This window comes from Macaca nemestrina, chromosome 20 (genome assembly GCF_043159975.1).
Source record: "Macaca nemestrina isolate mMacNem1 chromosome 20, mMacNem.hap1, whole genome shotgun sequence".
Classification (NCBI taxonomy): Eukaryota; Metazoa; Chordata; class Mammalia; order Primates; family Cercopithecidae; genus Macaca; species Macaca nemestrina.
In genome coordinates, this window is record NC_092144.1 from 12,596,205 (window position 1) to 12,611,393 (window position 15,189).

Consider the following 15,189-nt stretch of genomic DNA (forward strand, 5'->3'; position numbering starts at 1 on the left):
CACACCTGGCCCTGTATATGTATATACACATTCGAGAGAGAGATCCCTACCATAAAGCAGGCCCAGTTAAGTTATAATTTCAAAGAGAACCTAAATCCTTTGGCCACCAGCTCAAGAGGCCATGGAGAAACTCGTGGGGGCATTTTCTTAGAGGAATACCATCTACCAAGAGCGGATGGAAAAGGGTCTGCCAATGTTTGTTTTGTCTTGTTTTTGCTTCCTCATAGAGTTTCTGTTGGCTGTTTGTTGGGAAATTTTAAAAAGCTCAGCCTGCAGAGGCCTAATATCAATTTCCAGGAGGTTTCATTTCCAAAGTGTCTCCAAGGAGAACTCAAAAGGGGCAGAAAACTTTGAAGCTGGGCCCCTTTCCCCCTTCCCCCTTCCCCCTGGGGATCTGGCATCCTCTGCCTGGAATAGGCGGCCAGTTGCATAACACCTGCTCTGCATGGCATTCTTGTGCCAGCTAATCACTTTGGCATCCTTCTGCGAGAGGACTGCAGACACCTTGCCTGGGGCACACTCAGACCCCGAGATCAGATTATGTGGGGGTGATAATAACAGCAGTCCCTGTTTATTGCTCACCCCCACCCCCCTGTCCTAAGGACCTCACGTATTAACTCATTTCATCCCTGCAACCACCAGCATCTGCGATGGGTATAGTGATTGGCCCCATTTCAGAGGAAGAGACTGAGGTTCAGAGAGGCAAAGTCATTTGCCCAGTGTTACCCAGCTGGAAAACAGCTGAGCTGGGCTCTCTGGTGTTCAATGCTTTAATCAGGCAGCTTGGTACTGTGGCTCACGCCTGTAATCCTAGCACTTTGGGAGGCTGAGGAAGGAAGATTGCTTGAGCCCAGGAGTTTGAGATCAGTCTGGGCAACATAGTGAGACCCCATCTCTAAGGAAAAAAAAAAAAATCAGCTGGACGTGGTTGCATGAGGCTGCAGTTCCAGCTACTTGGGAGGCTGAGGTGGGAAGATCAATTGAGTCCAGGAGTTCGAGGCTACGGTGAGCTACGATTGTACCACTCCACTCCAGCCTGGGTAACAGAGCAAGACTCTGTTTCTAAACAAACAAACAAACAAACAAAAAACTAGGGCCCATTGGGGGTGCCGTAAGAATTAGAGTGCTAAAGAATTAACCACCCCCTGCCCCCATGCAAGATAAACTGTGGAGGTCAAAAGTCCAGCATCTCTCTTGCTGTTCTTTTTGGGGAGTGGGTTGTCATGGTGACAGATGCAGATGGAATTAGGATGCGAACAGCAGAGACAAGAATTCTACAGTGGAGCAGCTCTTGGCAAAAGTTCCCTTTGCACCCAGATAGGCCTGGGAGGAGGCACTGACTGGCTTCAAGGGAGAGGCAGATGCTCTGTCCTCCACAGATTTTTACTGAGAGTCTGGGAAAGTTCCACCCTCATTTTGTCCACCCTGCAGGGCCACTGGGCTCGGCCACCTGGTATGGAGGATCTGGGGCCAGCAGCCATTGAATTATATGAAATAGAATGTGCGTCAGTCCACTTTTCACTGGAGTGGGCCACTGAAAGACAGATGAAGGTAGGAATGAGGAGAAGACAAAGTGAATAAAAAGGAAAAAAAATATAATCGGCCTGGCAGAGTAGCTCACTCCTATAATCCCAGCACTTTGGGAGGCTGAGGGGGGAGGATCGCTTGAGCCCAGGAGTTGGAGACCAGCCTTGGCAACATGGCAAAACAAAAAATACAAAAAATACAAAAGATTAGCGAGGCATGGTCGTGCACGCCTGTAGTTCCCAACTACTCGGGAGGCTAAGGGGGGAGAATCACCTGAGTCCAGGAAGTCGAGGCTGCAGTGAGCCGTAATTGCACCACTGTACTCTGGGGCCTGGGTGACAAAGCGAGACCGTATCTCAAAAAAAAAAAAAAAAAAAAAAATCAGTATGTGGCTGGGCACGGTGGCTCACGCCTGTAATCCCAGCACTTTGGGAGACAGAAGTGGGTGGATCACGAGGTCAGGAGATGGAGACCATGCTGGCTAACACAGTGAAACCCAGTCTCTACTAAAAAAAAATACAAAAAAAAAAAAAAATTAGCCAGGCATGGTGGCGGGCGCCTGTAGTCCCAGCTACTCGGGAGGCTGAGGCAGGAGAATGGAGTGAATCTGGGAGGTGGAGCTTGCAGTGAGCAGAGATCGCGCCACTGCACTCCAGCCTGGGTGACAGAGTGAGACTCTCTCTCTCAAAAAAAAAAAAAAAAAATTATCAATACGCTGAAGAATGAAAAACACAGGGTACGTTTGCAAAAAGCCTCAAGGAACGGCTAAAGAGGAAACATGCACAAGGCAGACCTCGGAAGGCCACTGGCTTTGCCACAACAGAGAACTAAAATGTCTTTTTATTATTTTATATTCTCAAATAAGGTTTTATCTTTGCCACTTTTTTTTAAAGCAGATGAATGACTGATCTTGGATTTTTTTTTTTTCCTCTTAAAGTGCATGAATCTTCATGAAGTTTTATTTCCAAAGAGCCTTAGAACCTCTTTATCAGCCAAACGAATAATGCTTCTCCCGGCCGGGTTGTTTGACGTGTCTATTCATAATGGAGTTAGCAGTGCTCCCCTGGTTCAGAATGGGGGTCTGGCCAGCTGAGGCTTTGGGGGTGAAAGTGGGGAGATATTTTCTTCCTCTGAAGAAGAGAGGGAGCAGGAACCATCTGTGGGATTTGGGCAAGCTGGGTCCTTATTTTTTTTTTATGTTTATTGATGAGACTATTAATAACAGTATTAGCTGACACTTATTGAGTGCTTACTACTACTGCTAAAAATAGCATTCACTGAGTACTTAATAATATTCATATTAATAATAGCTAACATGGTCAGGCACAGTATCTCATGCCTGTAAATCCAGCACTTTGGGAGGCCAAAGTGGGAGAATTTCTTGAGGCCAGGAGTTTGACACCAGCCAGGGCAATGTAGTGAGACCCCAAAACTCTACAAAACAATTGCTAACATTTATTGAGCTCTTGTTATAAGCCAGGAACTACTCAAAGCATTTTACACGTACTAACTCAGTTAAATCTTGTACCCAGAGTAGGAGGTAGCTACTAGTCTTATCCCCATTTTAGAGACGAGGAAATGGAGGCCCAGAGAGGAGGAGTGAAATTCTGAAAGTCACACAGCCTGGAAGTGATAGGGCAGGAATGTGATTGCCTGCCCCAAAGTCCTTGCCTTTCACAACTAGGCTTTGTTGCTTTTGTAATCTCCAATGTTTACTGTTGTCTTTCAAAAACTCTTTCTGGCATATTGTTAGGGAGAGACATTCTGTCCCTGTCACTCTGCCTCCTTCAATAATACTGGATCTGTTCATAAGGCTGATAATAATAGTAATATTAGTAACAACAGCAAGAGTAATTAATAATCAGTGGTCTTTCTTTTTTTTTAGAAATGAGGTCTTGCTCATCTCTAAAATGAGCAATGCCACTGCAGTCCAACCTGGGCAACAGAGCAAGACCCTGACTCAAAAAAAAAAACCCTAAATAAACCAACAAACTAAAGGCACAGATAATTACAAGCAAGATTTTTCACCTGTGTGAGGAGCATTAGAAAGTCATGAAGAGGAAAGGATAATTCTTTTCCGTATGAGACTGTCTTGTACATGGTAGGGTATTTAATATACCAGCCTCCCATTCTCTAAATGCCCAGGTTGGTCTTGAACTCCTGGGCTCAAGCAATCCTTTGCTTCAGCCTCCTGGGTAGCTGGGATTACAGGTGCATACCACTGTACCTGGCTTTTTTTTCTTTTTTTTGGAGACAGAGTCTTGTTCTGTTGCCCAGGCTGGAGTGCAGTGGTGTGATCTCAGCTCACTACAACCTCCACCTCCTGGGACGATTCTTGTGCCTCAGCCTCCTGAGTAGCCGGGATTACAGGCGTCCGCCACCAAGCCTGGCTAATTTTTTGTGTTTTTAGTAGAGACAGGGTTTCACTATGTTGGCCAGGCTGGTCCCGAACCCCTGACCTCAGGTGATCCACCTGCTTCGGCCTCCCAAAGTGCTGGGATTACAGGCACAAACCATCACACTAGCCTGTACCTGGCTCTTCATTGGTCTTTACTATATATAGACTGCTGTGGTAAACACTTTATTCCACCTAAACTCCCCTTTTTTTTTTTTGAGACGGAGTCTTGCTCTGTTGCCCAGGCTGGAGTGCAGTGGCACGATCTCGGCTCACTGCAAGCTCCGCCTCCAGGGTTCACGCCATTCTCCTGCCTCAGCCTCCCGAGTAGCTGGGACTACAGGCGCCCGCCGCCACGCCCGGCTAATGTTTTGCATTTTTAGTAGAGACGGGGTTCCACCGTGTTAGCCAGGATGGTCTTGATCTCCTGACCTTGTGATCCAGCCACCTTGGCCTCCCAAAGTGCTGGGATTACAGGCGTGAGCCACCGCGCCCGGCCTAAACTCCCTTTTTGACCTCTCATTCCCATGAGTGACTGACAGCCTCAGAGTCTCATCAATGCACCTTCAATTTCTTTGTCCGTCACTTTCTTGTCACTATTCATGTCCTGCAAACTGGCCTCCTTCTGGTCCACCCCAGGGCCTTTGCACATGCTGTTGTTAGACTGAAACACTCTACTCCCTTCTCAGATTGCTCCTCTGAAAACCTGCCCTGAGACCCTGGGAGCAGTTTCTTGATCATATTTCTCAGAATGCCTCAGACCACTTCACCTGTAGTTACATGACTGAACTCACAGCAAGAGCTTAGAATATAATAGGCACTTAGTAAATACTAAATGAATGAATGCATAAACCCATAGGAGAAGACTGAAGTGAAAGAATGACCTAGAACAATGGCGTTCAGGAAGGTGTTATAGAACTATGTGGAAACCCAATAACATAATGATTGAGGGGCACCGTAGGCACTTAGAGAATGGTAGGCAGTTATACTAAATACCCTACCACGTACAGGACAGTCCCATATGGGAAAGGCTTATCTTTTCCCCTTCATGACTTTTTTTTTTTTTTTTTTTTTTTTTTTTTTGAGACGGAGTCTCGCTCTGTAGCCCAGGCTGGAGTGCGGTGGCCGGATCTCAGCTCACTGCAAGCTCCGCCTCCCGGGTTCACGCCATTCTCCGGCCTCAGCCTCCCGAGTAGCTGGGACTACAGGCGCCCGCCACCTCGCCCGGCTAGTTTTTTGTATTTCTTAGTAGAGACGGGGTTTCACCGTGTTAGCCAGGATGGTCTCGATCTCCTGACCTCGTGATCCGCCCGTCTCAGCCTCCCAAAGTGCTGGGATTACAGGCTTGAGCCACCGCGCCCGGCTCCCCTTCATGACTTTCTAATGTCCCTCAAAGAGTTGAAAAATCTTGCTTGTAATTACCTGTGCTTTTAGTTTGTTTGGGCTTCTTTCTTTTTCTGTTTATTTATTTATTTAGAGACGGAGTCTTGCTCTGTCACCCAGGCTGGAGCGCACTGGTGCGATCTCAGCTCACTGCAAACTCCGCCTCCCGGGTTCACGCCATTCTCCTGCCTCAGCCTCCCCAGCAGCTGGGACTACAGGCATCTGCGACCACACCCGGCTAATTTTTTTGTATTTTTAGTAGAGACGGGGTTTCACCGTGTTAGCCAGGATGGTTTTGATCTCCTGACCTCGTGATCCGCCCGCCTCGGCCTCCCAAAGTGCTGGGATTACAGGCGTGAGCCACCGCACCTGGCCTTTTTATTTTATTTTTTGAGACAAGGACTTGTTCTGTTGCTCAGGTTGGAATGCAATAGCATAATCATAGCTCACTGTAATCTTGAACTCCTGGGCTCAAGCAATCCTCCTGCTTCAGCCTTCCAGGTAGCTAGAACTACAGGCACCTGCTGCCACACCTGGCTAATTAAAAAAAATTCTTTTGTAAACATGGAGGTCTCCTTATGTCGCCCAGGTTGGTCTCGAACTTCTGGCCTCAACTGATTTTCCTTCCTCAGCCTCCTAATGCACTGAGATTACAGGTGGGAGCCACTGCACCTGATCCTGTGCCTTTAGTTTAAACCTAACTCTGTTTTACATAAGAATATAACATATTTTTTGCATGTTTTTAATATACACTGCATTTTCCTGCAATGCAACTACTAAATAAATACAAGAAAGACTAGACTCTTCTGTATATGGAACTTTACCAAGAGGTGTTCAACATTGTGGAACACCTTTTTTTTTTTTTTTTTTTTTTTGGAGACAAAGTCTTGCTCTGTCACCCAGGCTGGAGTGCAGTGGCCGGATCTCAGCTCACTGCAAGCTCCGCCTCCCGGGTTCACACCATTCTCCTGCCTCAGCCTCCCGTGTAGCTGGGACTACAGGCGCCCACCACCATGCCTGGCTAATTTTTTGTATTTTTATAGAGACGGGGTTTCACCTTGTTAGCCAGGATGGTCTCAATCTCCTGACCTCGTGATCCACCCGCTTCGGCCTCCCAAAGTGCTGGGATTACAGGCGTGAGTCACGGTGCCCGCGCCCAGTCCGCTTTTATTTATTTTTAAAAGATGAGGTCTCATTATGTTGTGCAGGCTGGTGTTGAACTCCCAGGCTCAAGCGGATCCTCCCACCTTGACCTCCCAAAGTGCTGGGACTACAAGCATGAGCCACCACATCCCGCTGCATCCAAAACTTTGAAACTCTGCTCCCCCTTTAATTCTTAGGGCCCAGAGTGGCTTTTCTTTTTCTTTCTTTTTTATTTTTTTTTTGAGACAAGGCCTTGCTCTGTCGCCCAGGCTGGACTGCAGTGGTGCGATCATAACTCATCACAGCCTAGAAATCCTGGGTCCAGTGACCCTCCTGCCTCAGCCTCCCAAGTAGCTGGGACTACAGGTACATGCCACCACATCTGTTTAATTTTTTATATTTTATAGACATGGGGTCTGCCTCTATTGCCCAGACTGGTCTCCAACTCCTGGTATCAAGTGATCCTCCTGCCTTGACCTCCCAACAGAGTGGCTTTTCAAACTTCCGAAGAATAACATTAGGTAAAGACAGTTGGCTGAAAATGGCAAACAATGGTCTAAATTTACTGAGCACTTATTATGTGTCAACTGTTCTTCCAGGCCCTTTGCATACATGACTTCATTCAATCCTGGCAATGACCCAATTAGATCCCACTATTTCCGTTACGTGAGGTCCAAAGATATGAAGTCACTTTCCAGAAGTCACACAGCAAGGACATGGAAGACGATATCATTCTGGACGACAGTGGGGCTTCTCTTAATAGTTTCCCTGAAATGTTCAAGGCCTCTGGTGCCAGATAGCCTGGGTTCAAGGACACTGGTTAGATGCATGACCTTGAGGAGCTCACTCAATCTCTGTTTCCCCATCTGTGAAGCCTCTAATCCAAACACTTTGGGAGACTGAGGTGGGAGGATTGCTTGAGGCCAGGAGTTGGAGACCTACCTCGGCAACATAGCCAGATCTCGTTTCTACTAAAGGTAAAAAAATTAGGCTGGGTGCGGTGGCTCAAACCTGTAGTCCCAGCACTTTAAGGAGGCTAAGGCAGGCAGAATGCTTGAGTTCAGGTGTTTGAGACCAGCCTGGGAAACACAGTGAAACCCTGTCTCTACAAAACACTGTCTCTACAAAAATTAGCCAGGCATGGTGGCACATTCCTGTGGTTCCAGCTACTTGTGAGGCTGAGGCAGTAGGATGGCTTGAGCCCGGGAGGTAGAGGCTGCAGTGAGCTATGACTGTGTCACTGCACTCCAGTCTGGGCAACAAGGCGAGACCTTGTATCAAAAAAACAAAAAGTACAGCATTTTTTCTTTTTTTTTTTGACAGGGTCTTGCTCTGTCGCCCAGGCTGGAATGTGATGGCACGATCTCAGCTCACTGCAACTTCCACCTCCCAGGTTCAAGCAATTCTCCTGCCTCAGCCTCCTGAGTAGTGGGAATACAGGTGGGCACCACCAATTTTTGTATTTTTAGTAGAGACGGGGTTTCACCATGCTGGCCAGCCTGTTTGCCAACTCCTGACCTCATGTGCTCAAGTGATCTGCCCGCCTCGGCCTCTCAAAGTGCTGGGATTACAGGTGTGAGCCACTGCTCCTGGCCAAATACAGCACATTTGTTTTTTTTTGATACGGAGTCTCACTCTGTCGCCCAGGCTGGTATGCAGTGGTGTGATCTCGGCTCATTGCAACCTCCACCCCCCCGGGATTCAAGGGATTCTCCTGCCTCAGCCTCCCGAGTAGCTGGGACTACAGGCATCCACCACCATGCCCGGCTAATTTTTGTATTTTTAGTAGAGATGGGGTTTCACCATCTTGGCCAGGCTGGTCTTGAACTCCTGACCTCAATGATCCACCCGCCTCGGCCTCCCAAAGTGCTGGAATTGCAGGCCTGAGCCACTGCGCCTGGCCAAATACAGCATTTTACAACACATTTTTATATAAAAAAAAAAACACAGCACGTGCTACTTTGGCTGTTGCCATTATCGTTACTGTCATTCTCCGGATTCCAGGTCGCCTCCACTTACTTCCTCCTCCGATGCCTCCTCTCCTTGTCCTCCCTCCGCGGGTCCCCCTCGTACGTTGCCGGAGCGCCGTGCCGGTGCCGCCTTCTGCGCTCGCCGCCGTCGGGGCCCTCGCCCTCGCCCTCGCCGCCCCGGGCTGGCCGGCTGCCTTCGCGGTGCCGCGCCCTCCGCTCCGCCTTGTCCTCCGGGCCCTCCTCCCCGGGCCTGCGGTGGCCGCGATGCCGTCGGGGCTCCCCGTCCGCGCCCGTGCGCGGGGACCCGCTGCGGCTCTCCCTGCTGCCCCCCTGCCGGTGCACGTGCCTCCGGTGGGGGTCCCCGGCCTTGCCTCGCTCGGCCTCGCCCTCCCAGAACCCGGGCTGCTCCAGGCTGCCCTCCCGGGTATGGTGGTCCGACTCGCGGCCGTAGGGTCCCTCCCGGCTCAGCTCGGCCTCCTGGCTGCCCGCCCAGGGCCTCCGTGCGTCCAGGCCCGCCGAGCCGCTGGGGTCCCGGGCCCGATCGTGGTAGCGGGCCTGTTTCCTGAGGAAGTCCTCAGCGCGCTGCTGGCCGAGGCGCTGGTCCACGGTGGGCTCAGCCGCCCGGCTCTTGTTGGTGTTGTTGTTGCGGTTCTCCTGCGGGTCCACCACCAGCGGCCGGTCCAAGTGCGTCTTCATGTCAGGCCGCAGGTGCCGGGTGTAGGCAGCCTTCCAGCGCTCGTCCGGGTCCATTTCGTTGTACAGCGCCTCCCGGCTGGCCAGCAAGTTCTGCTTTCGCATCTCACTGGTCCGCTGCTCCCACACGGACTTGGCTGGCTTTTGATTCTTCTGTTGCTCTTTCCTGCAGTGGGGTGATTACAGGACTTAAGAGCGTTGGTAGGCACTGTAGCTTGGATGGATGGCCCAGGCTAACCAACCCACATCTTACTCCTGCTCTCCACCCTCTACTCCCCACTGGATGCTAGAAGGAGCCTGTGAGCACTTGAGTCAGGGCCCAGCCTCCTCTGCTCAAGAACCCTCCATGGCTCCCACCTGACTAGAAGCAAAAGCCCAAGCCCTCCCCCTGACCCAGAAGGCCCTGTGTAATCTGCCTGTCACCTCCTTGCCCTCACCTCCTCACACTTACTATTCGATTCCAGTCACACAGGCCTCCTTCACATCAGGCATGTTCCTGACTCAGGGCCGTTGCCTATGCTGTTCCCTCTGCCTGGGATACTCTTCCCCAGGCCCCCCAATGGCTCCTCCTTCACCTCCTTCAGGCCATGTAAACTTCTAGATGAATAGTCCCCAGGCTTTTTGGCACCGGGGGCCAGTTTTGTGGAAGACAGTTTTTCCACAGACCCAGGTGTGGGGGGTGGTTTGGGGATGAAACGGTTTCACCTGAGATCCTCAGGCATTAGATTCTTAAAGGGGGCCCGCAACCTAGATCCCTCAGATGCACAGTTCTCAATACTGTTTGTGTTCCTATGAGAATCTAATGCCGCCTGCTGATCTGACAGCAGGTGGAGCTCAGGCACTAATGCTTGCTTGCCCACTGTTCACCTCCTGCTGTGCGGCCCCATTCCTAATAGGTCTTGGACTGGTCCCAGTCCACAGCCCAGGGACTGGTGACCCCTATTCTAGGTGATGCCTTCCCTGACAACTTTGTTTAAAATCACAACTGTCTTCACTTCCAGCATTTTCTTTTTTTTTTTTTTTTGAGACGGAGTCTCTCTCTGTCGCCCAGGCTGGAGCGCAGTGCCCAGATCTCAGCTCACTGCAAGCTCCGCCTCCCGGGTTTACGCCATTCTCCTGCCTCAGCCTCCTGAGTAGCTGGGACTACAGGGGCCCGCCACCTTGCCCGGCTAGTATTTTGTATTTTTTTAGTAGAGACGGGGTTTCACCGTGTTAGCCAGGATGGTCTCGATCTCTTGACCTTGTGATCCACCCATCTTGGCCTCCCAAAGTGCTGGGATTACAGGCTTGAGCCACCGCGCCCGGCCACTTCCAGTATTTTCTATTTCCGTCCCCTACTTTCTCTGTAGTTCCATCACCATCTAACACAATATATAATTTACTTATTTATCTAGTTTATTGACTCCTTCCCTTGCTAGAATGGCTACACACAGGTAGGATTTTTTTTTTCTCCTTGTTAATGCTGTATACCCAGAAGTTAGAACAGTGCTGGGTACATAATAGCTGCTAATTAAATATTTATTGAGTAAAAGTGGGTGGAAGGACAAGAAGTGTCTCTTTCTAAAGCTCATTTCTGTCAAGGACCACCCCCAACGCTTCCCAAATCTGTGCCTGGGATAGCGTGGAGGTTGAGGAGCCGGGGGAGCATCCCAGGGATTAGGGGCACTTACATAGCTATGGACATGTTGGCCGCGGACAGAGGACTCACTTCTGCCACCTCCTTGGCTTTCTGTAGGGCAAGTTTCTGGTTGGCTGCTTCTTCCTCCTCTTGCTCGTCCTAAAAGGCACATGGAATCTTTGTTCACAAAACATGAACTAGGCCTTGGGGACTCACTTCTGACCCTGTTGCTGACCAGGGGCAACATTTGAAATATTTAAAAATAGGTTTGGCTTGAGTATCGACCAATCGGAACCAAGGCTCCCCAATTGGAATGGGTACCTGCTATTGGTTAAGTGTACTGCTATCCCCTCTATGTATAAGCTTGACATCTAACTCATTATGAAGCCTATCTTCACACACAACCAGATGACAAAAAATGAAAATGTCCCTTCTCTTCCTACAATGAAGACTCTCCTGCAGTCGGTTTTTTTTTTTTTCTTTCTTTTTTCTTTTGCTTGTTTGTTTTCAGAGACAGAGTCTCCCCTGGTTGCCCATCCTGGAGTGCAATGGCACAATCATAGCTCACTGTAACCTTGAACTCCTGGACCTAAGCAATCCTCCCACCTCAGCCTCCCAAGCAACTGGGACTACAGATGCACGCCACTATGCCCAGATAAATTTAATTTTTTTTTTTCTTTTTGGAGAGACAGGGTCTCACTATGTTGCCCAGGCTGGTCTTGAACTTCTGGCCTCAAATGATCCTCCCACTTCAGCCTCCCAAAGTGCTGGGATTACAGGCATGAGCCACTGTGCCTGGCCCCTGCATCCTGTCTTAATGAGCTGGAAAGCAACGCAAGGATTTTCCTCTCACTAGGCTTTCTGAGCCATGTGAACTCTCTGAACCAACGTTCAACAAACACCAGCTAGCCTCACACACAGAAGAGCCTGGCATCCGATGGCCCATGCCATGCACTGTCAACAGCCCCCAGAAAGAGAATCAGGAGAGGAATTTATATTCCCAGCCCCCACGACAAGAAGGCGGTGGGGAGAGGAGAGCAGGGCACTTGGGCTACAGCCAACTGCCCAGGGTGCTGCTGCTCACTGGTGGTTAGGTTCAGAGAGGAGGAGAATGGGGGAAGATGTTTTAAAAATACATACAGAAAAGGACGTTTTTGGACTTTAAATCCTTCTTCAGCCTTCATGCAGGGCCTCATTCGTAAAACAGAAAAGCCAACAAAGAAAAAGCAAAGAAAAAGCAACGAGAAAGAAACGGCCAGAAATGAACCCGCCCATAAGAAAAGTCATGGCATTGCAGGACAGCTCTCCCGCTGTGCTCCGAATTACTGGAACGGGGAGCAACCTTACCACCTTGGAAATGGTCAGATCAGGACACTGTCAGAGACAACACGGAGATGGGATCTGGCTGGCCACCCTGCTCTCATAGGGCCACCCCCACCTCTCCTGGCACCATTCCCAGCATTTTTCAGAGCCAGGTCTCTGGACCATCTGCCTCAGAAACACCTAAAATGCAGATCCCCAGACTCCCCCAAAGAATCTATAGAACCAGGGCTGGGCTCTGGAATCTGCATTTCCCACAGGTTCCCAAGTGAGCATGAAACATGCTCAAATTCAAGCAACTGGTACACAGCAGTTAAGAGCACAAGCTGCAGACCCAGACAGCCTGGGTTCAAATCCCAGCTCCACAACTTACTGCTGTGTGGCCTTGGGCAAGTCTCTCAACCTCTCTGGGCGAAACATATCTCATCTAAAATTCCAACTCTCCCCGACTTTCCCTACTGAATTTTTCTCTGTCGCGTTTATCACCAACTGACAAGCTACGTATGTTTACAAATTTATCTTGTTTCTTGTGTGTCTCCCCTCTTGAATCCCTGCTCCACGAAGGCAGGGATTTTTACCTTTTTTGGTTCACTACTTAATCCCTAAGTCCTAGACTAGGGTCTTGGTCACACAGTAGGTGCTCATTAAGTGCTTACTGAATGATGAAATCCATAAAATGGGGCTCAGAGAGCTTGTCTCCTAAGATTTCCATGATGATTGAATAGGATTAAAAACACATATTAAACGACCAAGAAATGCTTGTAGGATCAATGAAAGAAAGAATGTGGGTCTGGAGAGGAATGTCCACACCTCCCAGGAGATAAATGAGCTGGCCTTTCTCCCTCCCCGTCTCCTACCCTCCTGCACCAGCCCCTGAGGATGGACACTTGGAACTTGGATGAGCTCATGGCTGGATCAGCCCTCGGCTCAGCCATGCCAGCTGGCTCCACGGTGGCCAGGCTCGTGGCCGTGTGCTTGGGATGGCAGAGACTTCCGTTTCCCTCCAGCGGGAGCTGGGGCCGGGAAACTCTCTCTCCCTCCTGCCAGGGCCGGCAGATGGAGCGTTGGCAACCGTCTGCTTAGTTTGGTTCAATTTCACAAACATGTCCTGAACACCTCGAGGCACTGGAGGTGGGGCTGGAACGCTGAGGGAGACCCCGGGGCTGAGAGGAAGACCCTGTACCTGTTACATGTAATCTTAACTTAATAGGGTCCTTGGGGAGGGGCTTAGGCTGGACCGAGGCTAGCTCTTAACATGCTAGGTTTGGCTAAGGGGAGGCTCCAGCGGGAAGCCAGAGGAAGAGAGAAGGTGGGGACATTTATTGGCCATTCCATCTGTGCCTTGCCATGGTTCTGGGTCCTCTAAGGTCCCAGGGCTTGTGGCAGCCCTTTTTCCTTGGCCCCAACTCTGATTGGGTCCCCATAACAGCACTCCCGCTCCCATCCACTAGCTGGGGGCGACACCATTCCTTGGAAACCCTGCTTACTCCCTGTAAACGGCCTTTTGGTTGAGTTTACCATCTGTTTCCTGCAGCGACCTCACTGCCTTCCCCCTTCCCACCCTCTTGGCTGTAGAATTTGTTTGATGAGGGACAGTCTGTTTCTGGGAGTGGGGGGAGAGGCGCCATCTCTTTGCACAGTGCATCCCCGGCAAAAGTTGTGACCCCGTTCCCGCGCCCCCACCCCCTACTCCCGTCCTGATCTGCCATGGGTAGGTGGTAACTTTGCCAGAGAAACATTCTCCCACCCCCTCCACCTTGGTGAGCTCCTGGGCGTTGGCCAGATTGTCCACAGCGATGGCCAAGAACACATTCAGGAGGGTGTCTGCAAATGTCTGAGTCAGGAAAAGCAACCATTGGTGGGACACCACTTGGGCCCTGGGTATCTGGGTCTCTCAGTACCCTCCCTTGAGCCCCTGCCACCTCTCCTCTGCCAGAGGTCCAGGCCTGTCCCCATCTCTCCCTCCATGAAGGATACAGTTCCCGAAGAGTGTCAGTACAATGAAATAGATGGAGAACACCATGCCGCCCTGCACGCCCCCCTGAGACTTGATCCCGTCGTACATGACCTCGTTCCAGTCTTCGCCCGTCAGGATCTGAAAGGGGAGGAAGAAACACACAGCCAACCCCCTCTCAGCCACAGGCCCCTCGGAGACGCAGTTGTGGAGCCGGCATCCACCCACTCCATCCCCAAGCCCAGGAGGTCTTCAACAATCCCGCCTGGTTTGCGGGACTAGACTCCGTGTTGGCTTCTCCTTGGCTTTTCTCTTTCTTTGCGAGTAGAAAGGGCTGTTCCTGCACTGAGTGGCTCTTAGCCTGGCTTCTAGGAAAATGGAACCCTGGAGGAGTCACAAACCCTCCTGTCACTCTGTCTTACCTGATGTGATTAAGGGGATTTGCTATGGACTAAATTGTGTTCCCTTCCAAATTCATGTGTTGAAGCCCTAACCTATAATGGGATGGTATTTGGAGATGAGGCCTTTAAGGGGTAACTAGGGTTAGATGAGGTCATGGGGGACTTCATTATGGTATTAGTGCCCTTATAAGAACAGGAAGAGACCGCATGCCATGACGCATGCCTGCAATCCCAGTACTTTGGGAGGCCGAGGTGGGAGGATCACTTGAGCCCAGGAGTTCAAGATTAGCCTGGGCAATATAGCAAGACCCCATCTTTACAAAAAATAATAAAAAAAAAAATAGCTGGTGCACATCTGTAGTCCCAGCTACTCAATGGGCTGAAGTGGAAGGATCATTTGAACCTAGGAGTTTGAGGCTGCTGTGAGCTACGATTGCGCCACTGCACTCCAGCCTGGGCGATAAAAAAAAAATGTGATTTGCCTAAAAAAAAAATAGATTTTTTGTTTTTGAGATTTTTGTCTCAAAAAAAGAAAAGAATAGAAAAAAAAAGAACAGGAAGAAACACCAGAACTCTCTCTCTCTCTGACATATGAGGACACAGCAAGAAGGTGGCTATGTGCAAGCTAGGAAGATAGACCCCACCAGGAACTAACCCTGCTAACACTTTGATCTTGGACTTCCCGGCCTCTAGAACTGTGAGAGAATAAATGTTTCCTGTATAAGCCACCCAGTCTGTGGTATTTTGTTATAGCAGCCTGAGCAGACTAAGACAGGATTTTAATA

General features: G+C 50.0%; 1 protein-coding gene across 12 annotated transcripts in view; it reads right to left on the reverse strand.

Annotated features, from left to right (window-relative positions):
* LOC105499905 (calcium voltage-gated channel subunit alpha1 A) overlaps positions 1–15,189 on the reverse strand; it is a 433,831-nt gene that overhangs the window by 94,339 nt on the left and 324,303 nt on the right. For all 12 annotated transcript variants that reach the window (XM_011710610.3, XM_071087276.1, XM_071087269.1 and 9 more), the window contains 4 exons: positions 14,027–14,144; positions 13,806–13,873; positions 10,782–10,888; positions 8,468–9,277 (listed from right to left, as the gene is read on the reverse strand). In XM_011710610.3, coding sequence (XP_011708912.2) covers positions 8,468–9,277; positions 10,782–10,888; positions 13,806–13,873; positions 14,027–14,144 — 1,103 coding nt within the window. The remainder of the gene's footprint in view (positions 1–8,467; positions 9,278–10,781; positions 10,889–13,805; positions 13,874–14,026; positions 14,145–15,189) is intronic.